Below are 11,385 nucleotides of genomic sequence, written 5' to 3' on the forward strand. Positions count from 1 at the left end.
AATAACATTATTAATTTTCATTCAATTATTACTTAGTAAAAAATAATATTTTATCACATTTTTATAACTGAAGTAACTTAACTTTATTAAAATAAAATTTTAGAAAGGCACTAAAAACTCTTTTTCAATTTTCAAAAATCTCTTAGCAAGCAATATTATAAACTTAATAAACTAAATTGCATCAAAAGCTTTGTGGGTAAAAGCTGTTTTAAAACATCAAATTAGCTTCCGAAAAAAAAACTGTGGTCATCGTATGGCTAAAGAAATAATTTGTAGTAACGCTAACAAAGAGAGCTAAGACGTTTTGGAAAGGCAAGCAAGCAGAACTGAGGTGAAATAAACAAACAAGTGCAAGTAGTAAAAAGCAAACAAAACATTTTGCCTGACCCAGTAACAAACCACAATGTTTACTTTCAAACAACATCTTAAATGTACACTAATCTCTGACTAAACTAAACATGATTTCAAAAATAGTTAACAACAACATAATTTAAATAAAAGCATATAGTAAGTAACAGCACAATTTTCCAAATGTAACCAAAAAACTTGAGGCTGCTTGTTGACAAAAACAAAAGTGTAAAACATCCGGTTTATAGCACGAACTAAAATGAGTGTGACAACTGTGTATAAACATAATTTAAAAAAAACGGTACAGTTCAACTAAATTTATTCTAGATTTGATGTTGGTTGTAGAACTGAAAACTTATTTAAAATCTACATACAGTTAATAATGAAGAACGTTAATCAAATCAATACATTACAACAAAACACATTCAGTTTTTCAAAAGTCTCTCAATCCACCTTCTTAGCTTTCGAAGTGAACACGTCAGCTTTCAGCAGCCTGTAGAGCAAAACCACGTTGACGACGTTCATCACCAGCCCTCCAATCAGGCCAGTGTAAAACGGCAGCCAATGAACGACCTCTTTCAACTTTAACACGGTGACGGAAAGGTACCCCAAGGAGGGAATTCTGACCGCCAAAAAGGTCAATATGTTCATCAGCTTCACCAACCGAAACTGGAAATGGTCGTTGGGGCACGAGGACATCTTCAACAGCTGGCGCCAGTGCAGGAACACGGAGTTGGCCTCGCAGAAGAGGGACACGCAGGAAAAATTGATGAACTTGTCCTGGTACAAAGACAGCCCGTGGCACGCCAGAACCACGAAATGGTGCAGCAGGATGTCCCAGGAGTTCCTGATCTTCCTGCAGACCAGGGTGTGCACGAGGTCGTGGAGGAAGTATCCCCACGAGAAGGCCACGAGCGTCCTGGTGGGATCGGTGTGTCCTTCTACCGGGCTGGAGAGGAGGCGGGGGTTGGCGAGGTAGCAGTGGAGGCAGAGGAGGGAGGAGATGCAGGAGTGGGTGAGGGACATGAAGATGTTCAGCCACCTGTTTCGCATTATAAACAATTTAGTGCATTATAAATAATAAAAGTGTGAATTTAAGTTTTGTATAAAAAAACTCAACAAAACTTTTAGGTAAACTAAACTTTTATCTAATACTTCTACTATCAAGGTCAATTAATTTAAAGCTGGCAATATGTTCATTAAGGAGAATACGTGTTAAGTTGAAAAATGTATCACCTGTTCTTCCTCGCATCAGTGGTGAGTGATGTCTCAGGCACGATGTCGATCCTACTTAGTATGAACCCGTACAACTTGAACGAGGTGAAGACGATCATTGAGAACAGGAACCCTTCCATTTTGCATGAGGCTTTAAAAAACTGATTTTCCTGAATTAAAGAGTTGATTAGGTAAACATTATTAGTAAGCGTTGTGAAAAATACAGTTTAATAAATGTTGTGTAAAATAGTTTACAACAATTGTTAGTTTTATTTAAAAAGAATATGTGTAAATTTTGTGCAATTGTTTTCTTATGTAGCAGTTAATTTATTCAATAAATGTTTTTTGGCGAAATTGATTTTTTAACAAAACATAGAGCGACAGTATAAACAAATAAGCTCAACAATCTCTGCAATCGTTTAAACTAAACTAGTTTGATTTTGAATTGTGTAAGACACGTTGCATACAAAAAGTTAAAGGCATGTACAAAATAACTAAATAAGTAACTTTTTGCATAAAAAATTGACCGATAAATTGCTAACGTAAAAACAGTATGTTAAAAAGTAAACTTCTTGTGCAAAACTCTAAATGCAATACAAAAAAATCAGACGCACACGTTTGAAATTGAGCAATAAAAATTTTAGCACGTTTTTATATTTGTTATAGAACACAATAAAAGTATAAACAATTTATAAGACACATAATGGATACTTTTTTATTAAAACTTTACGTAATATTTTCATTGTAGATTAACATTAAACAGCAAATAGCAAAGATTAACCTTTAAAATTTATACTTTAAATTTTGCATACATTAAGTAGATATTGAATATGTTTATATTTTTAAACGTAAATTAAATAAGAAAAGATCTTCAAAAATTATTCAGACTAAAAATACTTATACACTTTAAAATTTAAAAAACTGCTAGTTTAAATTAATTTCTTACTAACTGCGAAAATGTCTCTTAAAGGCCATTAGGGTGGTAGTGTAAGACATTTTTTACAGGTTGATCTAATTTAAAAGATCATTAGCATAGCTAGCAATTTCTTTTTACTCTTTTAAAAATTCAATTTAGTTTTTGAGATATAAGAGTAAAAATTAGAAAAGTTATTCGGTTTCTTGTGGAAAGAACATCGTAGTTAACTAGAAAAAGACTATTCTTTAAAACCTTTTTTTTTAATAAAGTTTTTAAGCAATCGTTCTCAAACAATATAAGTATTAGAATTGAAATTTTTCAAACACTAACTATTTTTTTACCTTTTAAAAAGTTTTTATGCAACAACATTTCCTAAAAAATTGAGAATAACTGCTTTAAAGCAAAGAAAACAATAGACTTTTATTAAACTTTTTTAGAGTTAACAAAATAGAATTGTAAACTTTTTTCTCTAAACATTTGTATCTTATACTTTTATTTATTGACTAAACTTGAAAGACTATTCAATTTATATTTTTTACAAAAAGTATGTGTAGACATAATTTAAGCTTTAAATTAAGGACCAATGTAAAGTTTTGCAAATAAAAAAATTAGACTCACTCAAGACTCATAAAATACAAATAAAACATATATTAAACTAAGATGTAGTGCAAATTAGAAAAGGTAGATAAAGTAAATTAGAAATTAGTTTGGCAAAATTGTTTAGAAGTTAGTGCTTAATAAAAAAGTAAATTTCATTTGATATCAATCAGGTGATTTTAGAAAGCAAAAAATTCATATTGATCAACTTATATCTTAAAATTTATTAATTGTGATTTTTAAGTTTACGATAATTTATACAAATATATTATACTTCTTATTTTTAGTCTAATAAAATAAGGTACTTTAAAAAAAGTTAGTAAAACATTACTGAAAATTGTGATAATAAAATTTAAAACTAGTTTTTTAATATGAGCTGTTAATTGTATAGTTTAATATAAAAAAACAAATTAGTTTTTACTTAAAAAGATTTAATTTTAATTTTTAACAATTTTATAAGTTTTTATTTAGGCAAATTACTTTAATAAAAAAAAACTTTAAGTTTAAAATTTAAATTTAGTTATTAGTCTAAACAAATTTTTTTGTATAGTCTAAATACAAAAAAACTTTCCAAACAAGTTGAATATAAAACAACAAACTAATTTACATATATTTGAATTATCAAAAATATGTAACAAAATGTATAAAAATTCAGAAAACCTTGATAAAAATATAATCAATTGATATTAAAAACCACATAATAATAAAGTAATGCAGATTAATTCATAAAAAAAAAAAAAATATAATGACTAAATTTTTCAACTTTAATTGATATGTGATTTGAAAAAATAACTTTGTAGAAAATCTTTATGAAACAGAATACAAAAATACGCTACATTGACACAAGTCATAAGAGTATGCAAAATAGAATATGTTAGAAAGTATGACAACTCCATAGTTTTATAATAATTATACAGCCACCTGTACAGCCATATTATGACTCCAAAACGAACCAAAACATACACAACAAGATTCAGAAAGCATATCATGCTAAACAACTTTTCTCTCTTTTGTGCAATACCTGACATTTTCACCAACTGTCGCATGTGCAAAAACACTGAACTGATTTCACAAAAAAGTGCAACGCTCAGAACATTCACATATTTCATGTTGTGCAAACTTTTACCCAAAGACAAAAGCATAATTGTATGATGTAGCACCATGCCTAGATCATTTTTCATGTCCCTGTATGAAAACATGTGTATTGTATCGTGTATGAAATACCCAAAGGAGAAAACAGAAGCCAACACAGTGGTGGTGGAAAAATGATTTTCTAAATCACTGACAAAATCTGGGTCTTCATACCACGCATATATCAACATGCAACTTGAAATGGTGGAATGAGTTAAAGACACAAAAGTGTTCCACCAAGTGTCAACTTTCTCTCTTTCTCTCACCGATTTTGGCACACTGACATACTTGTAGAGAAATTTACAGTAAATCTGGAATATCAGAGTAACAGCTGTTACTAGAACACCGACTTCAAGTGATGAGCTTGGAAACATTAGTTTTTGATTAATTTAGTTACTTTTTTTGATAGTTTCAATCTAAGATAAGTAAAAAATAATGTTTAGTATTTTAATATTATCAATATACTGGTTAAACTTAATACGTACAAAAGTAAATGGAACTTTCAAGACAATAAAAATGGAAAAAAAAAACATATCTGAAAAAATTGCATCAGGTTTATATATCTATGTAAGAAATTAAAGTTGTAGTGTAAATTAATGACTGTTTTTCTGTGGTAAAGAAAGAAATATAAAATATTAAAATAAGCAAGAAAATTTGGTTCTGTGTAAAAGGTGCCACTAAAAAGACAAAATGAACTATTTAACTTAAAGCACTCTTAAGTCAAAAAACTGTCTTGAGTGATCAAAAATTGCCTTGAGTCATCCTGAGATTTTTTTTTGATCCTTAAAAAAAAAACTTTTGACTCATGCACAAACTACTTATACCTCACGTTCATTTTTCTTCTTATTAGTTAAAAAGAAGGCTGTGTGTGTATGATTTTGTATTAGATGTTAACTAAACTTATGATAAACACCGATTTTAAAGATTCAAAGTTTTAATCCGTTGAGATTAAAAACTAAAATTTGAAGATAGATATAAGTAACCATGTTAGTTAACTTAATATATTATAGAGAATAGTTTGAATTTATTTTGACATTTTAATTGACTAACTTCAATCTTTCCACATAAAGTACTCACTTGAATGCATATTTATTTATTGAAAAAAATCTTTTCTGAGATATAAAAAGCAAATTTTAAACTATTCTGAGATAAAAAAAAGTCAAAACTGTCCTGAGTCATCTTGAGTTTAAAAAAGTCAACATACCCTGAGCTATTCTGTTATTTTATAGAATTTTTAAGATATCTTTAGTTATCCAGAATACCATGAGTGTGTGAAAACCTTGTAAAATCTATATTTTTCAAAGGTTCTTAAGGGCATAGGGGAGGGTTTAACTAGCTTTTTACAACTTAATATTATTCTTTTGAGTTTATCTTAGCAATCAGACATTCTTAACGTCTAAACAAAATTCAAAGTTAATTTTGGTTAGATTTTTAGTTAAATAATTAACTTTTAGTTAATTAAAGGGTTTATTAGTTGTTGAAAAAAGTCTAATAATTAAAAGCTATAGTAAAAAAATCTAGAAGGAGATTAAACTAAGATTTTTATTGCAAAAAAGTAAGATGAAGTCTTTTAAGCTAACCTCTTTTTTTCAGAAGTTTTTAGCAAAACTAACAATATGTCAAAAGTATAATTTTTTAATTAAATAGTTTTTATTTTAAGATTTATATAAGAATCTTTACTAATTTTTATAAAAAAAAAATACTTTGACCCCGTATAAAAATCTAGTATATACTTTAAAACTAATTCATCTTATAATACTCTTTTTCAAATAAATGGCAAGTAATAGTTTCATTTAAGTATAACAAAATTGATCCTTTTTAGAGCTGCCAACACCTTGCTTATTTGTTTATAATGAAATTTTAATTATTATAATAAAAATGCATACATCAAAATTCTTATGGCTTTTTGCTAACATAATGAAAACTTTGAACAAATGAAAAATTTTATTAAAAAAAACTTTAAAATGTATTTGTTAGTCTATGCTCTAATCCAAGTTAAGATCGTCCTGGACAAAATGTTAAAAGGTAACCATGGTGTACAACTCAATAATTAAAAGGTTTTTGTGCACCAGGCACTAGGACTAAATATTTTGAGCGTATTTTTGTTGTTCAATAAACTATTAATATAATAAAAATGAATAAAGTTTGAAATTTAATTTAATATCTATAAAATAAACTTTAGCTAAACTTTATAATTAAGGACATAGGGAGATAAGGATTTTTTTTAACAAACTGATCTAATTTACTGCCATTGTTTCAGCCTCAAAAAGCCATCCTTAAAAATAAAAAAATATCTTAAAAACATGTGTTTTCAAAAATCTTTTAGGTTTACATTTTCAATGTTTTTAAACCAAAAACATGTTAAATGGTTTTGATTTCTTTTTAGACTATGAAGAAAAACTTCATCTCAAATAAAAAAGTCATTTTTTTTTTCCTTTAAAACTACTTTTTTTTGATAAAGTTTTTCTATTAAGCATAAGCCTCTTTTCAAAAATATCTTTTATGCTTTCAACTTTCTATGCTTTAAAACAAAAAACATGTTAAACGGTTTTGATTGCTTTGTAAATTATAAATAAAAACTTTATTTCAAAAAAAAAAGTAGCTTAAGTATTTTTTTAACTTTAAAACTAGACTTTTTTTGATAAACTTCTTCTTTTGAGCACAAGTTTTTTTTCAAAAATCTTTTAGGCTTACAATTTTCAATGTTTTTAAACAAAAACCATATTAAACGGTTTTGATTGCTTTGTAGATTATGAATAAAATCTTTATTTCAAATAAAAAACTTAAGAAAAGTATTTTTTTAACTATTAAACTATTTTTTTCGATAAACTTCTTCTATGAGCATAAGCCTCTTTTTTACGTTTACAATTTTCAATGTTTTCAAACAAAAATCCCCAAAACAACTTTTTTGCACGGGTTGAAAACTTTTTATTTTTTTTGTATTAGCTTTAATTTTGTTTAGTTTTTTTTACTATAACTAACCCTTACCCTATATGAGTAATTTTTTTTTCAGTTTTTAAATGTATGTTTCAATTAATTTCCAAATTTCTATTTTTTTATAATTGTTACCTCTATGAGTAATTTTTTTTTTTTCTAAATGTATGTTTCAATTAATTTTTAAATTTATATTTTTTTATAATTGTTACCCCTAACCCTTACCCTTGATCGGTAATTTTTTAATGTTTTAAGGATTTGAGTATGTGAATTAAAATCATTCAAGAAAGTTGCAAAAATTTGCATATTTGAGCATAGCTTTTTAAGGCTGAAAAGATTTTGGTGACCTAACTTTTAAGATCTCTAACTTACTTAACACAGGGTTACCACTGGTTTTGACAAATTTTCTCCATGTTTTCAAAATTTGAAACTATCTATGCATGACAATTAGTATTAGAACAAATGTTTTTTCTACTTTTTTTCATGTGTCAACTATTTATTTCAACATTACAATCTATAGTCACTACATTTTCAAAACTGTCATTTGGATCCTAACACTACCAACTTACACTTATCTATACAATAAAGTTATTTTTGGATGTACAAGCAGTATTTTTATTATGATTGAGTTTTAATTCTTAGAATAGGATGGCCACTATATTTTAAGACATTTCTTCCAGGTTTTTTTATTTTCTACAAAGATTTTTTTATATTTATTGTTTTAGCTGAAAATTAACTTGAGATTAAAAAATGTACTTAAGTTAGTGAAAAATACTGTTATGCTACTTTAAATGTGTTTTATTAAAATTATTTAAATTTATAAAATATACCCTTTTTTGTATTTCTTATCTAATCAAAAGCTTAAATATTCTATATAAAATTGTTTAAAACTTTAGATTTTCAAGGATTCTAGCTTAAATGGCCACTCTGTTAGTTTAATTTTTAAAAATAGGAATAAAATTCATTTTTTCATTGTTATATACTATATACTTAAAATATCAACATGCTTATTATGTGAACTATGAGAGTTTATAAATTTTAGTTTATTGAATGACAAAATAAAGTACTCAAAAAAAATTGGTCAAATGACTTAAGGTAAAAAAAAACCTTTTAGTTAAGATGTATACTACTTGGATATAGTTAAGTGTCTTGTACAAGATAAGAGATACAGTATTCAAAGGTTAAGTTCAAATAAAGTAATAACAGTTTTACAGTGTACATTGAACGACATGTTTACAAAATTGTTGTTTTTTTCATAGAGAAGTGTTTGTATTAGATGTCAATTTAATACTACCTTGTACTTTAGTGCCTAGGAAAATTGAAGCAAAAAGAGACACAAAACTATTTTAAGCCTAAATGTTTAGAACTTTTCCTTTTTTTTTAAATAAAATGAGTTGTATGATGGTTTAGGGGTTCTTAATGACAGCATTATTAACTCTATAGGTTATATGTTACAAGAGTTAAACCCAGTAGTCAACACATATACAAAAAATTAACATTTAAATACTTATTAGCTTCAACCTAGTTAAAAATGATAAAATTATGTAAAATTTATGATTAGACAAACACATTTTAGATTAAAAAAATAATAGTTTTTGTTAAAAAAAAATGTATATAAACAAGTTTTAAATTTAATAAACTTAAAATTTAAACTACAGTACTATTTTTTTAAATTTTATAAACGTTAAATAGATATATTTCATAAAATAATGTGTATGCAAACATTATTAGAAGTAAAATCAACATTATTGCTTGTTGATAGCTTACTACAACATAAAAGTTTTTTTAGGTAGCCTAGCAACTTTATGCTTGAGAAGTTTAAAAAAAAGTTAACTATTGAAAATGTAAGAATGGTTATATGTATATCCTATTTAGACTGGTTGGGTGTCACTTTTGCACGAAGGGACACTTTTGCACAAACGTCACTTTTGCACGAACGGTTACTTTTGCACGGCGACTCTTTTGCACAAGCGTCACTTTAGCACGAGGGGACACTTTTGCACGGAGGGTCATTTTAGCACGGCGACATTTTTACACGTCAAAACTTTTGCACGACGTTACATTTGCATAGCGACATTTTTGCAAAGCGTCACTTTTTCACGACGTTATATTTTCACTGATATACTTATGAACTGAAAAAGTTGCAAACAATAAGTCAATCTTGAGAGGAGCTTCAATTTTGCACAATTCTAATTTTTATTTTCTCAAATAAAAGTTTAAATAACTATATATATATATAAATTTTGGACAAAATTAACAAACAATTATTTTATTTTTGTTACTAGTCAATGCATTTAAGTATTTGATGTTAATCGTTCTACATCAAAGCGTTAATAAGTATAAGTTTGTGGTTAAAACTTTGCTTTTTATGTTAACCTATAAACTTTATATCAAATTATTTTTTATCTTTGCTTTTATAAATAAAATTTTTGTGTTAACTTTTTTTTTCTTTATGTGTCTTTAAGTTTAGGTGGTCTAGGTTTTGATGCTTATTGCCTAGGTCCATCATATGGTCAATAAACTTGTAGTCGTATAGTAAAATATATAAAAAGGTGTAGTTGTTAATTAATGTACTAAAGTTCAAATTTAACTAGAACAATTTACTTACATTTAAAGATTTTTTTACCTTAGCTTCTAAATAATTTTTTTTTTGTCCCTGGTATGAATCTTTTATAAATAATTTTGTTCTATCTTTTCGTTAGTTTGTTTCTAACATTAACTTTTACTGTTTAAAAATTTAAACCTTTCATTTTTTGCCTTTAATATAAGTATGTTATAAAATTTTAGTTTTCAGTTTCTTTTTATGTTACAGATTTGGTATTATCTGAAAAACTTTTGGTCGGCCTGCATGCAGTAGTGATGTTCCGTGCAAAAGTATCGTAGTGCAAAAATGCTTCGGTAAAACTTGTCATTGTGAAAAAATGTCGCCGTGCAAAGATGACGCCGTGCACAAGTGACACCGTGAAAAAATGACGCTCCGTGCAAAAGAGTCGCCGTGCAAAAGTGTCCCCTCGTGCAAAAGTGATGCTTATGCAAAAGTGACCCGTTCCCATTTAGACTAGATCGGTTTCATTATTATTTTTTTGTTTGTCTATTGATAATTACAATAATAATAACAAATTTTGCTAAAGTTTATTGATTTGATTCCTAAAATTAAATTTTTATATAAAAAGAAAGTATGTATGTATAAAATTAATTCACTTAACTTTAAGCTATGTATATAAAGAAAACATATAAATTGTTAAAGTTCAAACACTAGTTCTTATGTTTATAAATTTTACATTTCACACAACCATCATTTTACAACTTAAAATGTTTTATTTAAAGTAATCTATTTATTTTTGGGATAGCTGTAATAACTATTTTTTTAAGCTACATTTTTAGATAAATAGAAATAAAAAAAGTTTTATATTTTTAATCTCTGTTGTGCACTGTTTTCAATAGTCTTAAACAGTTTAGTTTTATACAAAATTTAATATTTGTATTTATATTGTTCAGTAAAGTGTTTTTAGCTTAAAAAATACGCATTTTATTATCTACGTACGATTTTTATATAGTAAACAGTTTTATGAGCTTAACACGACTAAGTCTTTTTAAATGCTATCTTACAAACTTAAGCTTTACTTCAGTTTGATCAAAGCGTATTTACCAAATCTTAGGTCATACTTGCAAAAAAAAAATTATTAACTTGTTTTAGAATTTATTCTAACATCATTTTCTAAATAGAGCCGATATAAACGAAGTTGCTTTAAATATAGTTTAATTTTACCTTGACTCGTTAAGACTTTGAGTTCAGTATAACTTTTTATCAACACATCATGAGTTTCTTAACTAAATCAAAATTTCCAGTAGATTATAACTGATACACTTCCTGTTTTGATAATGATATAGAACCGGGTGCATCAAATATGATGACCACTTGCGGCCTATGAAGTTTATAAGTGCGGCCCGAAATCATGTTTCTATTCTAAATGGAATGCGGCCAATCAAAGGTTAACATGCGGCCCGCGAGTATTGAAATTTTGCCCGCAACGAAATTTATTGACACTTATTTTATAAATTTTTTTAGTTGAAGTTAAGAGTAAAATTAAAACAAAGGTCTTTAGTTAAATTTACGGAAAATTCAAAGCTTAGACTTGATACTTTGGGTCTGCTATAAAAGGGTACAAATTACAAACTGAAGCTACAAATGCAGCTCGTAAATACTTAAGTTTTCAAAATTTGGCCTGCGATCACTAATTGCT

At 27.0% G+C, this 11,385-nt stretch overlaps 2 protein-coding genes across 2 annotated transcripts; both read right to left on the reverse strand.

The window, feature by feature from the left end:
• Positions 1 to 169: 169 nt before the first annotated feature.
• Positions 170 to 1,728, reverse strand: LOC145844073 (TLC domain-containing protein 2-like). Its single transcript, XM_082951413.1, has 2 exons — positions 1,585 to 1,728; positions 170 to 1,390 (listed from the first exon to the last, which is right to left on the reverse strand). The coding sequence occupies exons 1-2, from the start codon at positions 1,701 to 1,703 to the stop codon at positions 793 to 795; spliced, it is 717 nt and encodes a 238-aa protein (XP_082807539.1). The 5' UTR covers positions 1,704 to 1,728; the 3' UTR covers positions 170 to 792.
• Positions 1,729 to 2,834: 1,106 nt separating this feature from the next.
• LOC145845184 (TLC domain-containing protein 1-like) lies at positions 2,835 to 4,581 on the reverse strand. Its single transcript, XM_082952607.1, has 2 exons — positions 4,098 to 4,581; positions 2,835 to 2,851 (listed from the first exon to the last, which is right to left on the reverse strand). Exons 1-2 carry the CDS (start codon positions 4,579 to 4,581, stop codon positions 2,835 to 2,837), a joined length of 501 nt encoding a protein of 166 aa, XP_082808733.1.
• Between the last annotated feature and the right edge of the window lie 6,804 nt (positions 4,582 to 11,385).

The sequence above is a fragment of the Thalia democratica genome, chromosome 9 (assembly GCF_965202585.1).
Source record: "Thalia democratica chromosome 9, ktThaDemo2.hap1.1, whole genome shotgun sequence".
In the NCBI taxonomy this organism is placed as follows: domain Eukaryota; kingdom Metazoa; phylum Chordata; class Thaliacea; order Salpida; family Salpidae; genus Thalia; species Thalia democratica.